Genomic DNA, 25390 nt, shown 5'->3' on the forward strand with positions numbered 1-25390 from the left:
AATAGTGACACTTTATAGTTTATTATATTGCTAATCAGATATTGCTATATATAATGGCATTTTTATTTGTGAAAATGTCAAGTTGTTGTAGGAATTCACATCAGATGAGTTATACTGACAGGGAGAAAAAAAACCACAGGCAGGATTTGTATTTTCTTAAATGTATAAATTCTTTTATGAAAGGAATATATTCTTTACCAGCCAATATCTGTGATACAGTATTTGTCATTACAAAGAAGGAAAATAATAGAGGACAACAGTCATCAGAATCTGTAGCTGCACACGATCATATAAGTTTCTTCATCATAGGCTTGTCTTTAAAGACTTCCTGTAAACTACACACCGCCTCCAAATTTACTAGACAGTTTGCCTATGAGATTCATCATTTTTGGGTTGTTCTGATATTTTGATATGTTGGCTGGGTTTTGAGCTACATCTTGAAATGCAGCCATCAGCTCGGGATCCTGTGCAGGGAAAAAAAATAAAATAAAAAAAATAATCAATTGTCATAATAAAGATAATTTTTACTTTAATTTAAAACAACTGTGTAACAACAAGATATGCATCACCACTTAACAGGGGAAAGTCAGTCGAGTCCATCACCTATTGCCAATGGTTGATCCTGTTATCTATCTACAGCTTTAGAACAGAGGTTTAACCCCTAGAGGACAATGGCTGTACATGTACACCCTTGGCTGTCTGGTACTTCGAACACCATGATGGTATCTGGACTATGAAGCGAGTGCAGGAGCTGTACTCCCTTAATAGATGCATGTGGAATAATTGGTAAATTCCCCTCCCACAGACTTGCATTGAGGGGACAGGACATGACGTCACACGGGGGCGGAGTCGTGATGTCACAATACTCCGACCCCGTAGTCGTGAGGCTTCAGACTCCGCCTCCACCGCCGTCGTGCAGCTCACACAGGTGGGTGCTGCATGAGAGATTGTGGGGGTCCCCAGAGGCGGGACCCCGCGATCAGACATTTCAGACATCTCCTTTGGATAAGGGTTAAGATGTCATAGTTCCGGAGTACCCCTTTAAACCAGCAACAGAGAACTACATTCACTATAGCACCTACCTGCATAGCAGTCAAGACCTCTGGGTCAGAAAGGATTTCGCTTACTCCTGGCATTCCAGCCATGCCACCAGGGAATCCTCCAGCCATACCGGGAATACCACCAGGGAATCCTCCAGCCATTCCGGGCATACCACCAGGGAATCCTCCAGCCATTCCAGGCATTCCACCAGGGAATCCTCCTACAAAGTTGAAAGTACAATGTTAAAACAAAGTAGAAAAGTAACATTAAAAGGGGAACTAAACCCATAGCCCATCCTTTCCCTCTCGCCAACCTATGCATTTGTCTAAATATGATTTATTAGCTATATAGAGCAGTTTCCCTCTTTCAGCTATCACTTAAATGCAGGGAGTGAGAGAAAAACCATTCTCTGATCCACTTTGTTTCGGTGTAAACCCCCTCACCGAGGCCTAGCCCCCACCCTTCAAGACGACACCACGTGGTGATTTCTGTCTGGTCGGTCGCACGCACGCGCACACTCGCACGCACGCGCACACGCACACACACACACGCGCACACACACGCGCGCGCACACACGCGCGCGCACACACGCGCGCGCACACACACGCGCGCACACACACGCGCACACACACACGCGCACACACACACGCGCACACACACGCGCGCACACACACACAGCCACGGCTGACCCCCGCAGGAAGCCACGGCCAACACGCTAAAGGATAAGTTATATTTACTACAGAACTCCTTTAAGAACATTTGCCATAAGTTTATTGGTCATTTTACTGAGTGTTCAGAAACCAACAGATGATTAGAACAAGTGCAAAGAAAAGCGAGCAGCCTCATTCCGCTCTGTTTCTATGAGACCAGGACGGCCCCATAGACCTACATTACATGGCTGTCAAGGTCATGTGACAGAGACGGGAGAAAATGTGCTAAGTGCAGACTGCTCCCGGCTCGTGACTGGTCAGAGTATAAGTGTTTAGACATCGGACCATAAAAAAAACTTTTGATACGTGTCTAAGACATGTCAAAAGCTTTTTCAAATGGCAGGTAAGTCTTTCCTGTAGGTTAGTGTTTTCCAACTAGTGTACCTCCAGCTGTTGCAAAACTACTACTTCTAGTATGCCCAGCCAGCCTAGCTTAGATCCTTACCCTTGACCATTTTTCCCTAACCTCTACTTCCCACACGGACTGTTCAATTGCTGTCTGATATAGTCCACCCCCTGACATGTGCCATTGTAACAAGATATTTAATGTCAATTGTGACTACTGTAACTGGAGGTTGTAAGATACATCAATTTACAAAACAGTAAAAACCTGCATATTATGCCAAACTCAAAAGTTTTGCATGTGGCAGAATGTTTCTTGTTGATGCAATCTGTTTGCAGGCACATATTTACAATAATATTTCGTGCAAAGGCGAAACATTTACGTTTAGAATTGGTCTTAATTATGGCCCTTTTCAAGACTATTCAAATATGAAGTAGGTATAAATATGTTTAACCCCTTAAGGACCCATGACGTACGCGTACGTCATGAGTCCCGGTCCTGCGATATAACGCGGGGTCACACAGCAACCCCGCATCATATCATGGCGGGCCCGGCGTCATAGTGAAGCCGGGACCCGCCGCTAATGGCGCACGGTAACCCTTTAGCCGCACGCTCAAAGCTGAGCTAAAAACGAAAGTGAAAGTGCCCGGCTAGCTCAGGGAGCTGTTCGGGATCGCAGCAGCATAATCGCGGCATCCCGAACAGCTGTAGCACAGGAGGAGGTCTTCTTACCTTCTCCTGTGCTGTCCGATCGCCAAATGAATGCTTGAAGCCTGAGATCCAGGCTTGAGCAATCAATCGCCGAAAACACTGATTGATCCATTCCTATGGAGATGCATCAGTGTTAAAGATCAGTTAATGCAATGTTATAGCCCCTTATGGGAGCTATAATATTGCATAAGAAAAGTGTAAAAATAATCATTAACCCTTTGAATTATCCCTTCCCCTAATAAAAGTTTGAATCACCCGGCATTTCCAAGAATAAAAAAGAACAAAAAACAGTGTAAATAAAAATTAAAATAAACACGTGGTATCGCCGCGTGTGGAAATGTCCGAATTATAAAAATACACTGCTTTTTAAACCGCACTTTCAATGGCGTATGCGCAAAAAAAATTCCAAAGTCCAAAATAGCGCATTTTTTATCACTTTTTATAACCACAAAAAAGTGAATAAAAAGTGATCAAAAAGTCTGATCAGAACAAAAATGGTACCGCTAAAAACTTCAGATCACAGTGCAAAAAAAGTGCCCTCATAGCGCCCTAAATACATAAAAATAAAAAAAAAAAGTTATAGGGGCCAGAAAATGACCATTTTAAACATATACATTTTCCTGCATGTATTCATGATTTTTTTCTGAAGTGATACAAAATCAAACCTGTATAAGTAGGGGATCTTTTTAACCGTATGGACCTACAGAATAAAGATAAGGTGTCATTTTTGCCGAAAAATGTACTGCGCAAAAACGGAAGCCCCCAAAACTTACAAAATAGTGTTTTTTCATCAATTTTGTCGCACATTGATTTTTTTTCCTGTTTCCCTGTAGATTTTTGGGTAAAATGACTAATGTAATAACAAAGTAGAAATGGTGACGCAAAAAATAAGCCATCATATAGAATTTTAGGTGAAAATTTTAAAGAGTTACATTTATTTTTTTAAGTTAAATGAAAAAATGGAAAAAGCCCGGGTCCTTAAGGGGTTAAATAAATAATACATTTGGCACAAATTATTAATCTGGTGCATATGGATCTAGTAAAATGCTAAAGGTACATACCTGGGAAACCTCCAAACTGTGCTCCAGCATCATGCCTTGCCTCTTCTTCCTGTTTACATAGCAATGAGAAACAGTCATATTTAAACATAAAAAAATAAATAAAATAAAAAATAAAAAAAAGGCAGCAAAATGAGCATTTAGAAAAGGGAATAGGGTGTCCCCTTAGTACATGCTTAAAGCTTTTAAAGGCTATGGACACATCAGAAAAGCATTTTTTTATTTTGCTTTGTCGATTTATGGTTACTGATGTTGTGTATTATGGTGCCAAAAAAGCATTTTCTCTTTAGGACTTCCACAGCTTGTAGTGTGATCTCTATTTTCTTTGTATACTTATACACAGCCTATAAAAATCTATACAGACTGCCTTATATCCGCTTTACTCTCTATCTACAGCGTGTGTGAGTTGTCCTCCACAGAGTGAGATTCTCTTCTGAGACAAACAGCAGTTTCAGAGATTTGCTTTACAGCAGTCACATTGGCATAAGAAAATATGAAATTATGAACACTGACACTGTCACCTATAATAAACTAAAATCCACTTACCCTCTGCGCCCTTTCATGTTCTTCTTTGGCTTTTCTCAGTCGCTCCTTGCGGTCATTAATTTCTTTTTCTTGGCGCTTACGTTCATATTTTCGTTTGTGTTCTATAATTTTCTGAGCCTATGTGAATAGTATTATTAATCCATTATTGTGTGTAAAAAATACAAAAATATCAGTACTGCATATAATACATGGCTGGATGTTAGTAGACGACCTTTAATATAAGCGGCTATTTCATCTGTACCCATTGCGGACAGATGCATAAAATACTGTATAATGACATGTAATCTTCATAAAACACACGCACAGGGTTTTCCTCACCAAACACATTTGTGATATATTTTATCTCCTACAGTGAACCAGACAAAAAAAAGTCTTATCTTCTGAGTGATATGTTAATACACCAGTTTGTAAAAGTGTGCAATGTACCACTAAAATTTGTTAACTTTTTTTTATTACATAATGCACAGCTGATATACAGCTTTCTCCTTATGCACAGTAATAAGGAGAAAGCCATCAATAGCTTGCGGCTCATGAAAATGCCATGAAGCAGAATGGTGCGAGCCCCAAAGAGGAATTAAGCGAGGAATTTTGTATAGAGTTGATTTTATCTACTTTTGGCAGCATGTAAAATCTATAAGTAAACTTGATATAAACTATATCAACATGCATATGACTTACACGTGGTTGGACTTCTTTAAGCATCGCGCTTGCTTCTTCATCATAATCCAGTTTGCAGGCCATTGCCAAGTCATGTGCAGCATCTTCCCAGTGTCCCAGAAGCCTGTAGAATGATGCAAAGTTCCGCAAAATCTATTTTAGTGGATCAAACAATTGTAAAACTATCAATTTCTCTAAGAAAGGTTTATGCCTACTAGTATTATAGCTTTGCTAAAAAAAAAATTCTTAAGAAAAATAAAAAGGGATTTTCTAGGCTAAAATATATTGGGATGACCTCAACACAAGATTAGCCATCAATATCTGCTCAAGTGGTGTGGACATTTCAATAGGAGCCAAGCTGTAGTAACCCAGTACAGCAACTACACTATGCTCTCTGACGAGCAGGCAGCCAGGTGTCAGACCCAACAATCACATACTAATGGCCTATCCTCCACTGGAAGTGAGGTAATCAGTTTTGTCACAAAACAGTAAGAGAAGCCAAAAAAGAAATCTGTCCGAAGGACCCTACATAATAATCTGATAAAAACCCAAGAACCGGAAAAGATCATCCGGTTAAAAAAACTGAAGAAACGGGTTGCTCTTCATTGGGGGGGGGGGGGGGGGGGGGGACAGATACTGATGGGACGTAATAAATAGCAGTCCCCCTAGGGTGGGAAAGAACAACCACAAGAGAAAGGAAAGGGACTGAACCCACTCGTCCGTAAGGCATGCGGACAAGACCCCGAGCCAGAGACAACAGAGGCCCAGAAACTGAGCTCCCTGAAGATCCCACCGTCCATGGAGAAGGACGCAAATGGAAGGGAGCGTCTTTTGTAGACACTCTAAACCTACAGTCCATATAGAGACTGTGGAAAAGGTCTACTAGGAAGCCAGATGGGCCAGAACCATCCCGGTAGGAGGTAGGAAGTACACAGAACAAGACAGAGCTAGCCCGGCTGGGAAACAAAAATGGAAGAAGGGCACAACAAAAGAACCCCAGAGAGTCAACCAATTCAAGAGAACCTGGCAGAAAAAAACAGCAGGGAGAGCAGTGTACGCCTGAGCAGAAGGCGAGCACAGAAAGTGGAGACCAGAAAACCGTTGAAAAAAAATAAAATAAAAAGACGGAAACCAGCTCAAGAGGCCTGGTGCATGAGATCGAAGACCTGAACAGCTACAGACCCCAAAACATGTCCCAGGGGCCTGCTGCAAGCACCTAGGAGGCGAAATAAGCTTGACTGGTGTAATTCAGATGACTGGAACACCCTCCATATCGGGAGTACATGGACCCCAAAGGAGGAGGCGGAAAGTAAGAAACGGCCAAAAAAGGAGCAGAATGCCCTGAAATGAAGGAAACCCTGAACACCGGAGCGACCGACATGGGAACTGGAAGACTTCCCGAGTCTCCTGGAAGACTTGCACCTGTAGAGTAAGTAAACTCAACATCTGCAAAACGGCCCGGGTGACAAACTTCCATGTCGAGACAAGAAGAAGTGCAGAACAGAAAGACCGCCCCACAAATGAGATCGCGGAGAAGAAATCTGGACAGGATCGCTACACATGCCCGAGACCTCAAACATCACTAAGGCTAAAAGAACCAGGAGGGCCAACCTAGACTAACTGGTCTTGGACCCCAGCGGTCCGAGCGGACCAGAGCACTCCAAAGCAACAACCCGTCAGGATGTGAATGGAGGGGGGAAGATTCCAGGAAGATTGCGCCAAGGAAGGAGGAGAGCAATGGAAGGACCCATACAACAGACGGTAACTAGACTGGCTGTTGCCAAGCCAAACATGATTGCATAAACTCCTCCAACAGATGGGAGGCCGATGGCGGCGGAAACTGTGCAGACAGCGGTCTGGCGTAAGAAGTGCCCCTCCAGACGCTGATGATAAGGAGACACAGCCAGATAGGCAATAACTGTGCCCCTTTGACGCATGTTGAAGAGCAGGAAGACCCAGAAGCCATGGATAGAATCCCCTTCACCCTGGGAGATCGGGGAGGCTGAGGGGGCGTTGACTGTCTCCCCATCGCCCTGCATAGGGTCCATAGGACACGCCAGGTCACCCCTCCGGACACTGCGCACTAACAGTGAGGTACAGGAACTCCACCCGCAGATACATCAGCCCTTGGATAAGTGACAGGTGGCGGAGAAAACCACGCAGACCACTGTCTGGCTTACTGGTATGGGTCCATAGTAGACAACGGGTCACTCCAGTGGACACCTCGCACTAGTAGTGTGGTACCGTAATCCAGCCACGGATAATCCAAGTCCACGCAGGGACACTTCCACAGAGACCTCGCACTGGACGTGGGGATTCGGGGCACTAGTCGCGGATGCGGCAGCCTGTTGAGGAGGGAACATTGTATGCACATGCCAAGAAAACCCCGATGGGTGACCGGCAGACATGACAGACATGTCATGGCATTCAACGGTAGAGGAGAACAGTCACTGACTGTAACCCCGCTATCTTCCAAGGGATCGTGAAATCCATGGCAACGTCCTGCCACAGCGGGTCACATACGCTCGCTTCTCTGAGAACCCTGCCGAAAATAGGTATGCCAGAGGCATACCTCAACCGACTCAATGTAATTTGCCATATCAGGTCCCATACAGGGTGACTGAAATAAAAAGCGGCCCCCATATACAGTCCCTAGAAAAAGAGCCCAGTAGCTATTAAGTTGAAAAGAACAGATATTACAGGCAAGGCTGTAGTTATTGGTTGTTACAAGGGTGAGCTCACAAGAGGGCACAAATTAATTATTGGCCACAAGAGGACGCCAAACGCCACTAAGTGGTCTGAGTGACCAGCAGCTGAGATTTAAGTCTTTTTTTTTTTAACACACTAAACATGGAAGGAAGGAAGGAAGCATGGGGAGCAAGGCACCGCACGCTAATTCTGTTCGCATAATCCCCTGAGTTAGTCGGGCTAGGATGCCCACACCATGTCCCTCATGCTGGGACACTAAGGAAATGCTCATGCGGCAGCCCTAGGAAGAGCGAACGAGAAAGACCCTTTTATGCATATATATATATCTTACATACACATTACATAAATAAATTGTACCTGAGGCACACTGGTTGGGAAACCCTGTTCTAGCGAGTACCCCCCCCCCCTTTGCTTTACATGATACCCACTAAATATACACCCCATTCCCCCCCCCCCCCACCCCCCCCCCCCCTTACCTGTGTGCTTTTCCTCTCCACTTGTATGGCTGAGCTGAATCAGGGTTGATGGCAATGGCTTTATCACAGTCACGGATTGCTGCGTTTGGCTTTTCTAGCTTCACATAAACACTTATAAAAAAAAAAAAAAAGAGAAAGTATATTAAACAGATACAAACTAAACATTTGCCGCTGTTCATTTTTTAGTAGGGTGCAATGTATCAGAAGGTATTTAAAGGGAAAATACCCTGCTCAAAAAAAATAAAGGGAACACTTAAACAGCACAATGTATCTCCAAGTCAATCACACTTCTGTGAAATCCCACTGTCCACTCAGGAAGCAACACTGACAATCAATTTCACATGCTGTTGTGCAAATGGAACAGACAACAGGTGGAAATTATAGGCAGTTAGTAAGACGACCCCAATAAAGAAGTGGTTTTGCAGGTGTGACCACAGACCACTTCTCAGTTCCTATGCTTCCTGGCTGATGTTTTGGTCACTTGAATGCTGGCGGTAAAAGTGGCTCAGGTAGTGCAGCTCATCCAGGATGGCACATCAATGCGAGCTGTGGCAAGAAGGTTTGCTGTGTCTGTCAGCGTAATATCCAGAGCATGGAGGCGCTACCAGGAGACAGGCCAGTACATCAGGAGACGTGGAGGAGGTCGTAGGAGGGCAACAACCCAGCAGCAGGATCGCTAACTCTGTCTTTGTGCAAGGAGGAGCAGGAGGAGCACTGCCAGAGCCCTGCAAAATGACCTCCAGCAGGCCACAAATGTGGATGTGTCCACTCAAACGGTCAGAAACAGACTCCATGAGGGTGGTATGAGGGCCCTGACATCCACAGGTGGGAGTTGTGCTTACAGCTCAACACCGTGCAGGACGTTTGCCATTTGCCAGAGAACACCAAGATTGGCAAATTCGCCAATGGCACCCTGTGCTCTTCACGGATGAAAGCAGGTTCACACTGAGCACGTGACAGACTTGACAGTCTGGAGACGCCATGGAGAACATTCTGCTGCCTGCAACATCCTCCAGCATGACCGGTTTCGCGGTGGGTCAGTAATGGTGTGGGGTGGCCTTTCTTTGGAGGGGGCACACAGCCTCCTATGTGCTTGCCAAAGGTAGCCTGACTGCCATTAGGTACCGAGATGAGATCCTCAGACCCCTTGTGAGACCATATTCTGATGCGGTTGGCCCTGGGTCCCTCCTAATGCAAGACAATGCTAGTCCTCATGTGGCTGGAGTGTGTCAGCAGTTCCTGCAAGAGGAAGGCATTGACACTATGGACTGGCCCGCCCGTTCCCCAGACCTGAATCCGATTGAGCACATCTGGGACATCATGTCTCGCTCCATCCACCAACGCAGGAGTTGGCGGATGCTTTAGTCCAGGTCTGGGAGGACATCCCTCAGGAGACCATCCGCCACCTCATCAGGAGCATGCCCAGGCATTGTAGGGAGGTCATACGGGCACATGGAGGCCACACACACTACTGAGCCTCATTTTGACTTGTTTTAAGGACATTACATAAAGTTGGATCAGTTTGATTTTGAGTGTGACTCCATATACAGACCTCCGTGGGTTGATAAATTTGATTTCCATTGATAATTTGTGTGATTTTGTTGTCAGCACATTCAACTTATGTAAAGTTGTAAAAAACTCATGTAAAGACGAAAATATTTCATTCATTCAGATCTAGGATGTGTTATCTTAGTTCACTATTTTTTTGAGCAGTGTAGTTTAGTATCCAAAAAGTAGTTGGAGAAAAAAAAAATCCCTTGGTAATCCTGTTGAGTGTCCTGGAGGCGGGGCAAGTGGGTCTGGACTGGTGCCAAGCAGACACAGCCTTTTGACTGACACACAGCAGTCCTGTGTATGCAGACTGTGCCAGAAGCAACGGTACTGGCACAAGCAGTTTGCACACAGGGCCATGACTGCTGGGTAGACCTGTGGGTCAATCAAAAGGCAGTGATGTCGTAGAAAGGAGTGTCAGCTTGGCACAGTCCAGATCCACTAGCCTCACTTCCAGGACACTTACAATGGGATTAAAAAGGGCTTTTTAACTACTTTTGGGGCACAAAACTACTTATAAAAATGTAGTAAAAGGGAAGACTATGGAGTATGTGTAAATGGGCTTAATTTGCTTCAGTCAATTGAAGACCACACTTCAATCACATTATGCTTGTTTGATTCAAATCAATTGTGGAGGTGTACAGAGCATGAATCATGAAAATGGTGCCCCTGTCCATTATGCTTTCGGACCCAAATACCCAAGGAACCCCACACACTATAAGCACAAATTAATAAATGTTGATTTACCAATGAATATTGCTTTGTCTTACCTTGCTCGCTTTGCATATAAAATAGCAAGCTGTGGGTTAAGTTTAATAGCTTCTGTAAATAAATCAATGGCATTCTGGAGTTCACCTGGAGACCAAAAAATAAAAAACCAAATTTTGTGAAAACTAGTTCACAAGGGAAGGTCCCTACAAACTATACCTTCCAAACACAAGAACCATGTGTATTTAATGGCCATTGTAAAGTGCGCCGGGCCATGTAATGCATGTATACTGAATCCATTTAAAGAATGCCATAACAGCCTGCTACAGCCTACATTTACCATATACAAAGATACATTTTTCGGTAAACTAAACATATTAATACCGGAAATAATTAAGAAGACTGTATGGTAAACAAAAGGGCTGCCACAAACCATTAATTGCAGAATTGATTAGTTGCTGATAAATTAATCGATGAATCTGGGCAAAATGACCAAAAAAAGATTGACAGTTTCACTTTAAATGCTAAGAGTGTTTCCCAACCAGGGTGCCTTCAGCTGTTGCAAAACTACAACTCCCAGCATGCCTGGAAAGCCTTTCGCTGTCCGGGCATGCTGAGAGTTGTAGTCTTGCAACAGCAGGAGGCACCCTGGTTGGGAAACACTCTTAGCATTTAAAGTGAAACTGTCACCTCAGCGCAGGCACCATCAGTTAAGACATTACGCAACCTAAGAAAAGGTACTTTTCCTTACTTTGCCCGCGGTTTGTTAAGTTATATTCATGCTGTCTTGTAATGCCGGTGAAAGGTCGGAGGGGCTGGCCAACTCGCAGTGGCACACCTCCACTCTGCCCTAACCCGCTCCCAGCATGGAGCCCTCTACGTCAATCATGTGGGACAAGCAAAGTAAGGAAATGGACCTTCTCTTGGGCTCCACACTCCGCCCCCCGGGCGGCCGACTCCCAGCGGGGAATATGAAGTAACTGTGCAGTGATTTCATATTCCCCCACCGGGAGCTCTGATTGGTTAATCAGTGCCGACCAATCATAGCTTCCGACATGGAATAGGACATCACATCATTGTAACTTCCTATTTCCATGCAGAGAGCTGGCCGGGGAGCGGGCGGAGTGCAGTGCCTCAAGCAGTAGTGCAGCGCTAACCCCAAAAAGGAGTTACAAAAGTCATAACTTTGTTTTTGCTTAACAACTAATCAGAATTTGATTAATCATTGCAGCCTTAAAGAATAAAGATACTTTCTTACTTTTGTTGGTTGCTAAATGACAGCAGTGCAGGATCAGTTAAAGCGCAACTGTCATGAAATTTTAGAGTAATAACCTGCACACAGCTTTTTTACCGTGTGCAGGTCTTGTGTACAGCAAGTATTTTACCTCATATTTGCAAGCTTTCGTGATGCTAAAAAGTGCTTTTAATCAAAGCCACTGACGGTCAGATAGGCGTAGTGCGAGGTACGCGATGCCCCGGCCGCCACCACGCCCGCCCACACGCCCAATTTGTATGTCAGTGCTGGGACCGCTGTGTGATTGACACACAGGTTCCAGTGCATGCGCCCTTCAACTAATGTAACGTGTGCGCTGCTGCGTGTCATCCAGCAAGCGCTCGCTCCCGCCGCCGTCATCCTCAGTGCGCCTGCGCAGAGCTAGATGCAGAGAGCGCGGGAGCGAGCGCTTGCTGGAGGAGAGAGCGCTCGCTGGATGACACGTAGCAGCGCACACGTTAAATTAGCTGAAGTGTGCATGCGCTGGGACCTGTGTATCAATCACACAGCGGTACCAGCACTAAGATACAAAGTGGGCGTGGCAACGGCGGGGCATCGCGTACCTCGCACCACGCCTATCTGACCGTCAGTGGCTTTGATTAAAAGCACTTTTTAGCGTCCCGAAAGCCTGCAAATATGAGGTAAAATACTTGCAGTACACAACACCTGCACACAGTACAAAGGCTGTGTGCAGGTTATTAGACTAAAATTTCATGACAGTTGCGCTTTAAATGACAGAAACTGGCGTTGATTATGATGAAGTCCTTGAGGCTTCTGACATTTTACAAGATAGAATAGCACTAAATGCTGTGTTATTTTATCCTGGATTTTGCATGAATCTATGACACTGATGTGAACAAAGCATTTGGTACATCTCCTAACAGTTTAGCTGTGGCTTTTAATGCAAAGAGGTGCTACAGATATCTATTCTATTCATGTATTCTTTCCAATTAGATTTGAAAAAAAAATTCCTCTGGAATAAACCCTTTAAGCCATTCTCTAAGTAAAATGTGAGAGTGTTAAAAGATGCACAACCCCCACCCCCCAGAAAAAAAATAAAATAAAAAATAAAAATAAAACCTATAAGATAAGGGTACCAGCAGAATAAGAAAATATATACCATTTCCCAATGCTGTAATTGCCTCCATTTTCTTATCATTTGCCTGGTCCATCATTTCTTCAGTAACCTTAAAAAAATTTAAAAAACAAGTAACAATTAAATATTTATTGCAGTATGTGCATCATGATCAGTGCTTCAGTATCAGTTTGCAAAACTAATAGAAATACAATTAATATTGTTACCTCCAATTCATCATTTCCCATTTCTTGAGGGGCATCTTCATCTGCAGCAACCACTCCTTCATTGTCAATTTCTAGAAGGAAATGACCATCATACATCATAATTATTATTAAAGGGTATCAGTCACAAAATAAGCAAGTTCCAAGCTTACTCTAACTGGTGCTGATCCTGTCTATGTGCTAAAATCTTGGTTTTAATCTTTAACAGTTCCTTATTCCCTTGTTTAGGTTGTACACACTGTATGCAGCTCTGAGGGTCTCTGGGGTGTTCCTTTGCTGGCCCACACCTCATGTGTGGGAACTTTTCCCCTCACTCCTCAGGCCTGACAATTGGCTGCTGTGTGCACTGAGGCTCTGTGACACTACCCTTGCTCACAGTGCAGACTGATTGACAAGCCAGCAGTCCTACTTGTCCCAACCAGACTTCCTGTATTTTGTCCCAGCTTAGACACACATACTTGCATGCCTTAAAGGACATCTGCAGCGTGATTAACACTTATCCCCTATCCACAGGATAGGGGATAAGTGTTTGATCGCGGGGGGTCCGACCGCTGGGACCCCCATGTGATCTCCTGTAAAGGGCCGCGGCTGTCCCGCGCAGGGGGCATGCCAGCGGCAGCATGACGTTGCAGCCGGCACGCCTCCTACATACATCTCTATGGGAGAGGCGGGGAGGCAGCGTTCGTGCCTCCCGGTCTCCCCCATAGAATTGTATGGGGGCGGAGAGGAGATGGGGCATCATCGTCGACCTCTAGGTCGACGCTACGTCACCATGAGCGCTAATGGCAGCGCCCCGCCAGGGAGATCGAGGCGGGGTCCCAGCGGTCGGAACCCCCGCGATCAAACACTTATCCCCTATCTACAAGATAGGGGATAAGTGTATATTGCGCTGCAGTTGGCCTTTAAAGGGGTACTCCACTGGCCAGCATTTGGAAGTAAGTGTTCCGAATGCTGTTTTTGTGCTGCGGGGATCGGCCACGCCCCCCTCAACGCCGTGACGGCCGTCATGGAAACTTTCCTTAGTGTCCAATCCATCCAATGTTTGGCACCATATTAACTAATTACTAATAAAACAGATTTGTTTGAACTTACCCAGGTCACTTTCTTCACTCTCTGGCTTTTCAGGTGGGACATTGTTATCCTTCACGGGTTCTTCCTGTAAGTTTAATTTATGGACAAGTCAATTGAATGCTTAGGAAACAGGCATGACATCTTAATAAAAGGACTATCCTGTAAAGGTCAAGAACAGCAAGTAAAATCACTAATATATCCCGAGATTATATAGAGAATGCTATTTGGGGGCGTGGTCTGGATGCCGGAGTGAGCGCCCGCATAGTGTGAGGGCTCCCGCTACCCCATCCTAATTTACCCTGAATACTCAGCCTGTCTAGTTTTCCCCTGGCTGGTCTCCTGGTGCTTAGTGATCCCCCGGTGGTGTTCCTGATGGGCTCCGGTGTCCCTGGGAGGAGTGGGCGGCTCCCGGCACTGCTGTCTTCTGGATCCCTGTGGTGAGGAGGAGGGAGACGGCTGCTGTTGCCTGGCGGAGCAGTCCTCTGGTCCCTATCTACTGGCAGTGCAGTGTGCAGAGGCTCTCCCCGGCTGCTGTGGGGTCCTGGGCTGCCCTGAATTGGAGGTCCGGCGCCATTGTGGGCCTACGTGGGTGGGGCCTTCCCTCCCTGGATGCTATAGCGACTCCCGTTGCTGGTGGGAGCTTGCTGGAGGGGGAGTGAGCAGACATCTTGCGAGGCCTCTGGTCCCTTCTGTGTGAGCTCCTTTGCTGCCTGGACTGACCTATAACAGGACGCCCTGTGTTATAAGGGGACTGTCTAGACTGCTGCTGTATCCCCACTACCCTGCACTCCATTTGTCTCCCGAGGTCCTGCTGCCAGCTGTGGACTCCCCCCCCCCTCGGCCAACTTCTGATGAGGATGCCTCCTCTGATAATGGGTCCTCCCGTTCTTGTGGTCCATCTCACCAGGACCCTGGTGCTCAGACCCCGCTTGCTGCTAAAGTCTCTGTACAGGTGGCATAAGCGCTGAGCCAGTTCTCTAGAAATGTGGACTGTCCTAGGGTCGACTCTCCTGATCCTCAGCTGTCATTGTTTGAGGGATCTCAGACTCCTCCACAGCAACAGTCCCCTGAAAGGACTGCATACGATGCTGTTACAATGGACCAGCGGTTCTCTGAACTTCTGGCTGCCTTTACCTCCTGTCAAGCGATTATGGTGTCCAAGGTGGATAAACTGTGGCAGGAGTTTGTAATCTTACAACATGAGACTCAAAAGATACGTGAGCGCACTGAGGAGGTGGAGCGTAGGGTCTCTACAGTGGAGGATACTCTCCATCCTTTGCCAGATCAAGTCGCTTCCCTGCAGCGCCAAGTGACTGGAGTCCTTAGCCACATGGACGATATGGAGAATCGCTTACGGCACAATAATATTCGCCTCATAGGCCTTCCTGAAAAGGTGGAAGGGAATGACCCTGTGTTCCTTGAATCATGGCTGAAGGAGATTCTTCCAGCAGATACCTTCTCTCCTTATTTCTCTGTTGAAAGTCCCGACAGAGTACCATCTCTGCCTCCTGGTGGTACCCCGCGCCCTTTCCTGGTGAAACTTCTCCACTTCAGAGACAGGGATGCTGTTCTTCGCGCAGTGCGAATAAAGGAGGAGGTCATCTGTGGTGGTCGCAGAGTATCCTTTTATCCGGACTTCTCCGTGGAGTTACGCAAGCAGCAGGTTCAGTTATGAGGTCCTGTCAAAGCTACGTGCAAAGGGCTACCGCTACTCAATATTGCATCCTGCTCGCCTGAGGTTGGTGGATGGGGCCGCCACTAAATTCTTCACCTCCCCGACTGAGGCTCTCCACTGGGTTGATGCGGCCCCACCTGTAAGACCTCCGGACTGAACTGTACTACTCGGGACTGTTCCCTCCTCATTTGCCCCTTAGTGATTAAGGAGCTAGTTTGCCCCGTGAATCTCCCTAGGATCCGGTTCTCCTTAGGGGTTCTCTGGGGGTAATTTTTCATAGTTACCGGCCTTTTCAGAGTTAATGGTTGGGCGGCGGGAGGGTTCTGGTATTAGTAGATCAGTTTACTAGACGTTCTTCTAACCCCTCGGGTAGTTGAATTTAGGGTATAGGTCTAAACTGTGTTAGGGCATAGAGTTTTTATTCTGTCCGTTTAGTGCTAGACAGGGAAGTTTTGGGGAAGGTTTTGTTTCTGCTTATTTAAATCTGTTTGTGTTTTATGTTTGTGCTCTGTCAGTTTTTGTGTTGGGTGTGAGCGGTATGTGTAGTACCAGTGCTCTCTACTTCCTTGCTCTGATCCTCCCTTGGTCTTTCTTTGCCTGTGATTATGGTGACCCTAAAGATTGTTAGCTGGAACGTGCATGGGCTTAACTCCAAATTTAAAAGGGCCTTAAGCTTAAACTTTGTGAAATGTCAGTCTCCTCATATTATAGGTCTACAAGAGACTTATATAACGGGCCAGAAGGTTATTGCCCTGAAAAGGGCTTGGATAGCACAGGGTTATCATGCCTCCTACTCTAACTACGCTAGGGGTGTCTCTGTGCTGATTACTAAATCTTTGCCGTTGGTTGTCTCCCAGGTGGCTTGTGAGCATTTTTGGGAGATTTGTGATACTGCATTGTTCTCTCAGCTCATTTTCCTTTCTTCTTGTCTGTTTATTTGCCTCCTCCTTTTTAGGTCTCTGTAGTGGAGCATATTACTGAAACTGTTGTCTTTTCCTTCTGACCCAGTCCTTTTTATAGGTGACTTTAATGTCGCTCCAGATACCCAGCTCAACCACACCACTGCTGCTGCCCCTGGCTCTCCTCCCTTTACTAATCGGTGCCTGGTGCTGGGAATGAGCAACCTCTGGAGATGGAAGTATCCAATTGCGACTGCATTTTCCTTTTACTCTGCGGCCCATAGGTCCTTCTCTTGCATAGACCTTGCCCTGGCTTCTGAGGATCTCCTGCAAGCGGTAAGAGATGTTTCCTATGCCACTAAGGGGATCTCAGACCACTCAGCTGTACTTGTAGTCCTCAACTTAGGCCCTAGCTCTCCTTCCTGTCTTTGGGGCATGCACCCTGGCTGGTTGAGGGCTGAGGCAGTGGCGGAGGTGCGGAACAAATATTGGGGTCTGTTACGTGCGGACCCCAAATATGGAAAAATGTTTGAAAAATTACCTAGGTTTATATATAAAAAAGGTAAATCGTTGGCAAATTATTTAGTCCGTGCAGACATGAAGGCAAAACGAAAAACAAAACAATCTTTTTTTATGTACAAAAAAGAAAGGTACCTTTCCGTGCTTGAGTTGCCAAAACTGCAACAGCATTATTAAAACTGATGCTATCTGCCATCCTCTTAAAGGCACTAAAATTCCAATAACAGGCTGCTATAGTTGCAACTCCTAACACGTCATTTATATGTTGAAATGTCCCTGTAGGCGTGTCTACGTGGGACAGACTGAGAAATATCAAATACCAGATTAAAGAACATCGTTCGGCAATCCGGAATGTGAAGAGTAAGGAAGATCAGAGTCAGGTTGAAATAGGAAGTAAGCTTGGTGAAACCGGAGTCGCTAAGCATTTCCATGAATATGGACATAAAGTTAGTGAGTTGCGCTGGTTAGTGATTGAAGAAGTGGAAGGAGAGTCAGGAGAAAAGATTAATAGGAAATGACTCCAACGAGAAGTATATTGGATAGAAGCCCTTAAAGGGGTTATCCAGGAAAAAACTTTTTTTCATATATCAACTGGCTCCAGAAAAAGTTAAACAGATTTGTAAATGACTTCTATTAAAAAAAAATCTTAATCCTTTCAGTACTTATGAGCTTCTGAAGTTAAGGTTGTTCTTTTCTGTCTAAGTGCTCTCTGATGACACCTGTCTCGGGAAACGCCCAGTTTAGAAGCAAATCCCCATAGCAAACCTCTTCTAAACTGGGCGTTTCCCCGAGACACGTGTCATCAGAGAGGACTTAGACAGAAAACAACCTTATCTTCAGAAGCTCATAAGTACTGAAAGGATTAAGATTTTTTAATAGAAGTAATTTACAAATCTATAGTAGTATCCAACAAGCGCTATAATAAGGAAATGTGAATATAGTAGCTGCAGTACTGAAGTATGAGATGCCATTACAATGCAAAGATACTCGGGGAGATTATATATATATGTGTATAATGCACATATATGTTACAGTACGCGCTTACATTAATTATTACACATACCTGGCTGAGATGGAAGAAGTCAGACCATAGATATGGTAGGTTTGTTTTATGCAGGGTTATTCTTTTACGTTGTCCTCTAATTTGGACAAAAATGTCTATATATTAGTGTATTATTGGGTTACTGGTTTTAGAGTAAATGGAATGGAAAGATTAGATATATATGTCAATATGGATATTGTGTATACCTGGATTAATCATGAATATATAGGGATCCTGAGTGGCAGTTTCTGTTGGTGTCAGAGTGTGCAAAATGTTCTGTTTCTTTCCTTGTTGAAGATAGCAGCAGATGTCTATCGCTTTGCTTGTGGCACTGCAAGTCAAAGAATGTCCATTAAGTTACTCTATATAGAGAGCTATTTGGCTAAGCAGATTGAACGAGCTTCTACTTTGTGGTTGTGCGCACACCTGTGACTATACTTGATGATGATAATACAGTGCAGATTTATCAGAGGTTTTACTTGCGGTTATTTAAGCTGATTTTCCTTGATGATTCTTCTATGTTCTGTGATGTAGCGGAGAATGCATATCCTTTTTGCTGAAGATCCAATTGGGGATTACGGGAGTACGCCCCGGCCGGTGGCGTTCTCTACCGTGATAGCCCAGGTTCGCAGCTTGACGGAGACCAGTTAGTGACGTCACTACGGTACGGGATCAGATCCAAGATACCTCCAACGCGTTTCAGAAGCACAGCTTCCTTCTCCCTGACGAAGGAAGCCGTGCTTCTGAAACGCTCTGACACCAACAGAAACTGCCACTCAGGATCCCTATATATTCATGATTAATCCAGGTTTACACAATATCCATATTGTGCTATTTGTGGATCGTTTTTTGGAACCAGGACTGTTTACAGGCTGGAGATCCTCCCGATATTTTGGCTCCGTGCAGCTGAACGCCATTGCACCTTTGTTCTGATAGTGGACTGATTGATAGTGCCCATCCTATTGCTTGTGCGGTTCACATGAACATATATATGCTTATTTCTCATTCCAGAAATGAGTTCTCATGAGAGATGATTACTATGTATTAGGTGATGGGTGCACGATAGGGTCACTTGAGAAAGGGGGCGTGTCCTCCAAAATGTCGGAAGTGTCTGGCCTACACACGCACCTGCTTTTCCCCTTCGTGAGAGGAAGGAGGATCCACTCTGCTATGCCCATGCTAGGGAGAGGATAGATCGGCAGCTGGATCAGGAGAGGTCGGACGTTCTTTAATGAGCACTTGGGGTGAAGTACTATTTGTAACAAATGCATTTGAAAAAAGGGGAGCATCCATCAAGTTTGTACGAATTATTAAGAATTTACTAAAAAGCTATTTTAAAATGTACATACCTGTTCAGTGTGAATTTTCTTCTATATTGGACACTGCTTTGAATGGGTTGAGCCCCCGTATATTCACACGTATACCCCAATGCATCCTAGGTTTACTATATAATTATATGGATTTTAGTTTTGCGACCCTCACAAGCATAATAAGTGACCAGGGCCATAGTGACCTGTCTAGCAGGGGGCGGTCTGGGTTCGGACATTGTGAGACCAAAGAGAAAATGGAGCAGTCTCACACGGTGTATGTGTCCCTCGGATGTCCCTCAGAGCAGAGAGAGGGAGAGAGAGAAAGAGAGAGAGAGAGAGAGAGAGAGAGAGATGGGGGGGCTGGCAGCTCAAGCGGTCCCCGCATCTGTCTCAGGAAGCTCCAGTAATGGTTTCTATGAATGGACAGGTGTCACTGGAGCTTGTCACTGCAGCGTTGTCCCTGTGCTACTGTCCGCAAGCAAGTCACTGCTGCCCGACTAAAATATACAGTACTGAACAGAGTACAGAGAATAGCAGTGTTTTCCAACCAGGGTGTCTCAAGCTGTTGCAAAACTACAACTTGCAGCATGTCTGGACAGCCTTTGGCTGGGTGTTGTAGTTTTGCAGCAACTGTAGGCACACTGGGTTAGGAAACACTGGAGAATAGGGTGCAGTGTTATTATGGCTTTAACACTGTCAGAATACGGTGCAGGAAAAATGCATAAACATACCACTTTCTGCCTGATCCAGACCACTACTCACTGCCCCATACTGTACAAGATGCTTACTATGCACACTAGAAGTATAGTGGGACCTCTAGTGTGTGAGGGAAGAGGAGGGCAGCGCTCATTGGACACCTGCAACAAGCAGCTGCAGGCTTCTTGGACGTCACTAAGGGAGCAGCGCAACAGTTGGGAAAGCAGCTGAGGAGCCGGAGGCCAAAATGACACGCGTGTGACAAAGAATCACTGTGCCTGTCCTGGGTACAGTAGTCTGTGCAGTGGAATGGGGCACCTTAAATGATGTATTAAACTTGCCATGGGCTCTGAAACTCTTGTTGGGGCCATCATAAGTCGAGGGTCCACTTTACTGTGTCAATGTTACATATATATATTCTTACTTTTCTTTTTTTTTTTGTACGAGTACCGATACTTTTTTGTATGTCAAGGGGTGTATTTTTATATAAGATTAAATTTTATTTAAAGGGGGGGGGGGGCTGATTCAGACTTATTAGGGAAGGGGTTAATTCACACTTATTTATTTATTTTTACACATTACCCCCCCCCCCACTTTTTTATAGTCCCCATAGAGCACTATTACATGCAATATGTAGATTGCATTCACTGATCAATGATATGCCATAGCATAGCACTGATCAGCATTATCTGCGCTCCTTTACTACTGCCTGCCATGGCTAACAGAATTAAAGGAACGACAATTGGACGGCACGGAGCACGGTAAAGGACTTCCGGCCGTCCTCACAGCTGAACGGGACACCGCGATTTCACTGCGGTGATCCCGATCAGCATCCCTGAGCTAACCGGCAGTCAACTTCAGGACTTTTAGATGCTGCGATCAACTTTGATATAAGCATCTAAAAGGTTAATGCCGGACATCACCGCGATCAGTGATTTTCGGCATTAGCCACAGGTCCTGGCTATGACGGGCGCTCAACTGCTGTGCTGCATAGTTCGGCACCTCTGCGATACCTGCTGGTGGGGGTCCCACCGGTGAGTATCGGATTATATATTGGGGACATTTGTACGAGCACAAGTACTCATGCAAACGTCCAGTATCCGTATCGGGACATCCCTAATTATGTAGCTTCAGAAATCACACTCCTATCACTCTCCTATCACCCTCAGATCTCTACACGTACAGTACTGAGTAATGGTTGCGTATGGGCAGTAGCAGCAATCACACTCCTATCACTTTCAGGCAGTGTGTACATGCTGAGATCTGATGGTGATAGGAGTGTGATTGCTGCACCCACACTGTACATTTGCCTGCTGGTATAAGTGAGAATATTAAAGAAGGAGGCAGGAGGTGCTCTTGGGTGTAATTAAAAGCATGGCTGGGGCTATGGGCTCAAGCCCTGGGTATTTTGGAGACCTAGCTATGCCCGTGTTAGTAAGTTATATATATTTTGGAGGTGATAATCTTAAAAAATAAATAAAATAAAAAAAACAGACACTTTACCAGTGATCTTTACCTTACTGGGCTCTGGAGGAGATTCTTCAGGAGGTGGAGATGGAATAGATGCCCCCATGCTGAAAAAAAAAGGGAAGATTTAAAAAGGGTTACATTTATAAAGGTCAGCAAAATATTATAAATGCTATTATCATCTATTTCTCAACAATATTTGTTAACCCCCTACCTACTGATTACTCTGAGCTGTGCCCTGGGAAGAGTAAATGGACAATACACTTTTGTTAGTGCAGGGGTTGCAGCTTCTCCCTGCACAGTAGGTCAGTATGGCCTTGTTCACATCTGCATTTTTGTCTGGTAAAAAGCAGGACACTAACAGAAACCAGATAGACCACATTAAAGTAAATGAAGTCCATCGGACGCTGCTGATGTGCGGGGAGAACTGGCACTGCTGTTATTTTTGTTGTTCTGCTCCTACAACAGAGGAACAGAAAAGGGATGTGAACCCAGCCTTGAACAGTCACTGTCGTTTTAAAGGGGTATTCCGGCTTTATACATCTTATCTCCTATGCAAAGGGACGTGATGTCACGGCCACACCCCCTAGTGACGTCACACCACGCCTCCTCCATTCATGTCTATGGGAGGGGGCGTGACAGTTGTCACGCCCCCTCCCATAGACATGAAGGGAAGAGGCATGGCTTGATGTCACTAGGGGTGTGGCCGTGACGTCACAGCCCCCATCTCTGAGGCAGCGCCCAAAACAGAATTATTATAATTTTTATTTTATTTTTTAATACCTCCCGTATCCCTGCCCCGTCTTCTAATGCTGTCCCTTTTCCTTGCTGCCAGGTTGGACTGATGTATCGAGCCCTGGGACCAGGAAGAAGACACGTTGGGGCTCAGTACGGCACACTGATGTTCAGCCAATCACTGGCCCAGCAGTCGGGACATCGCTGCGGCCAGCAATTAGCTGAGCTGTTGTCATACGCACCAGAAAGAGGACCGCAACACTGGAGGCATAAACACTCGTGTTCCTATTATTTACAGAATGTTATCCCTCCTCCCTTTAGCTTGTCATCGTAGACAGCAACTGCATTTCACTGCTTAGACCAGGGCTGCGAAACCCCAATATTGCCGTGATCATTTCTGCTCACCTAGCCCCTTATGTCACTGCAAAGAAGCGTGTAAAAAATGTAATCAGGTGCAAAAGATAAAACCTGGCGCAACAGTATGAAACGCTGCTCTGATTTCTTTTTATTAGAGAATAGTTTAATAATCCAGGCGTTCTGTTCAGATCCCCCCTATTCAGTATTAGCAAACAAGGAGCTCACACTGCTGATGTATCTGTCCAGGGCTCAATCACCTGATCTTGTTTTCCACCATTTGTCTAGGTCTACAACACTCCGCCCCCTCCTGGTATGAAAATGACATCCTGAATCTCAATCCGCAATAACCTTTATGAAGCTATAGAAAGAGCATATTCACCTGGGGTAGATTCCTTACAGAAATGTCTGCAGTCATATCAGTCTGAGTTGTGTGAATAGGTTTGTTTTGGAAGCAGAAGATGGATTTCTCATGTTTCGCTGTTTCAGTCTTTTCTGTTTTTCACATACAGAAAGCTCCTTACCTACTGGGGGCTTCTACCTAATTAGTAAGGGGGAGGGTTACCTACCTACTGGGGATACCTACCCAATAGAGGGGCATTCCTACTAACCAAACAGGGACTCCTACCCAATAGGGGAGGGATTCCTACCTACCTACTGAGGACTCCTACCGGAGACTCCTACCCAACAGGGGGTCATTCCTACTTACCTAATGGGGACTCCTACCTAATAGGGGGTGCATTCCTACCTATCTACTGGGGACTCCTACCCTACAGGGAGGCATTCCTACCTACCGAGGACTCCTACTCCAGTCATTCCAACCTGGGACTACTACCCTACAGGGAGGCATTCCTTCCTACCGAGGACTCCTACTCCAGTCATTCCTACCGGGGACTCCTACCCAACAGGGGGGCATGCCTACCTACCTACCGGGGACTCCTACCCAACAGGGGGGCATGCCTACCTACCGGGGACTCCTACCCAACAGGGGGGCATGCCTACCTACCGGGGACTCCTACCCAACAGGGGGGCATGCCTACCTACCTACCGGGGATTCCTACCCAACAGGGGGGCATGCCTACCTACCGGGGATTTCAACCTAAAAAGGGGGGCATTCCTACCTACTGGGGACTCCTATCCTACAGGGAGGCATTCCTACCTACCGAGGACTCCTACTCCAGTCATTCCTACCTGGGACTCCTACCCAACCGGGGGGCCATTCCTACCTACCGGGGACTCCTACCCAACAGGGGGGCATGCTTCAACCCAGTAGGGGAAATTTCCTACCTAGTGAAAACTTCCACCTAATAGGGTAGGAATGACCCACCTAACTACTGGGGGCATATCTTAATTATCACGGCATCAGGTTCGGTACACAGAATTGTATTGGACCATCCCAACCATTTACTATAGAGCAAGAAGATTGCAGCTCTAATTTCCTCAGTGTGAACATACCCTTAAGGGGGGGTTGAGTTATTCAGGTTTACACAATGGTGCGCGAGGACATGCCATCAATTCCTTTTGGGGACATTTCACATGGGTTCTCACAACAGGTTGGCATTTCAGCAGTCAGTCCATCACCGCTCAGTGTTTCCCAACCAGGGTGCCTCCAGCTGTTGCAAAACTACAACTCCCAGCATGTCAGGTCATGCTGGGAATTGCAGTTTTTGTAACTGGTTGGGGGGAAAGAAGAAAAAAAAAAATCAATCATTCTCCTTCCACTGCAGCTTGCATGGTCACAATGACGCGGAATCACATGACCAGTACAACCCAATCACAGACTGTGGAAGTCACATGACAAATTTGCCGAGGGGGATTATCTGTGAGATTATCTGCACTGGTGTGAATACACCCTAAGACCCTGCAAAACATTTATTTATAAACAAAAACCTAAGTCCTTTTACTCCTCCAGTAACAAATAATAAACCAATCAAAACATTGTTCCCTGTAATAAGAGGGGTTTGTGCACAACATAGCCCAGTGTTTCCCAACCAGGGTGCCTCCAGGTGTTGCAAAACTACAACTCCCAGCATGCCTGGACAGCCTTTGGCTGTCCAGGCATGCTGGGAGTTGTAGTTTTGCAACACCTGGAGGCATCCTGGTTGGGAAACACTGCCATAGCCTGACAAGGAACGGAATCATTCACTGAAGTGCACAAAATCAAGACAGGAAACCTAAAACGCAGGATTACCGCACGTCACCTTAGAACCGCATGCAGACGGCCCCCCTGCCGCCTATGACAACAATCGCGCTCACCTCAGCAGCCATTCCGCGAAGAAGCCGAGCTCGGAGCGGTGCAGCACGGCCGGGTTGCTCTGACACAGGCGGACGAACTCCCGCAGCTCCTGCACCTTCCGTGGGTCCATGGTTGGCAGAGACGAGCTCAGTGTCCACACTGCGTTACACGGGGCTGGAAAGAACTAGAAGCAGAGTAAGGAGTGATGGGGGCGTGGCTTAGGACGACAGCCGGAAGTGCACCATGACTGGACGACAGGCTCTCAACGCCCCGCCCACTCTAGGTCATTCAACGGTTTGTTTGT

General features: G+C 45.9%; 2 protein-coding genes across 5 annotated transcripts in view; one reads left to right on the top strand and one right to left on the bottom strand.

Moving 5' to 3' along the window:
- ST13 (ST13 Hsp70 interacting protein) lies at positions 1-25332 on the bottom strand. Of its 2 annotated transcripts, none has more exons than XM_056523731.1 (12): positions 25107-25332; positions 21811-21868; positions 14175-14238; positions 13086-13156; positions 12904-12970; positions 10573-10657; positions 8252-8362; positions 5088-5190; positions 4410-4526; positions 3866-3915; positions 1083-1227; positions 1-464 (listed from the first exon to the last, which is right to left on the bottom strand). In XM_056523731.1, exons 1-12 carry the CDS (start codon positions 25214-25216, stop codon positions 336-338), a joined length of 1110 nt encoding a protein of 369 aa, XP_056379706.1. In that variant the 5' UTR covers positions 25217-25332; the 3' UTR covers positions 1-335. The 2 variants fall into 2 exon arrangements, with proteins under 2 accessions (XP_056379706.1, XP_056379705.1); XM_056523730.1 differs by having other exon boundaries at positions 1083-1261; positions 3867-3915; positions 25107-25329.
- The window catches only part of XPNPEP3 (X-prolyl aminopeptidase 3), a 34560-nt gene continuing 34367 nt past the window's right edge, over positions 25198-25390 (top strand). Inside the window, exon 1 of one of the 3 annotated variants that reach the window (XM_056523724.1) lies at positions 25198-25369. In XM_056523724.1, the coding sequence (XP_056379699.1) occupies positions 25330-25369 (40 nt within the window). In that variant the 5' untranslated portion in view covers positions 25198-25329. Of the gene's footprint in view, positions 25381-25390 lie in introns of all 3 variants that reach the window. The other 2 variants (XM_056523725.1, XM_056523729.1) reach the window with 2 other exon arrangements.

Source organism: Hyla sarda, chromosome 6 (assembly GCF_029499605.1).
Source record: "Hyla sarda isolate aHylSar1 chromosome 6, aHylSar1.hap1, whole genome shotgun sequence".
Lineage (NCBI taxonomy): Eukaryota > Metazoa > Chordata > Amphibia > Anura > Hylidae > Hyla > Hyla sarda.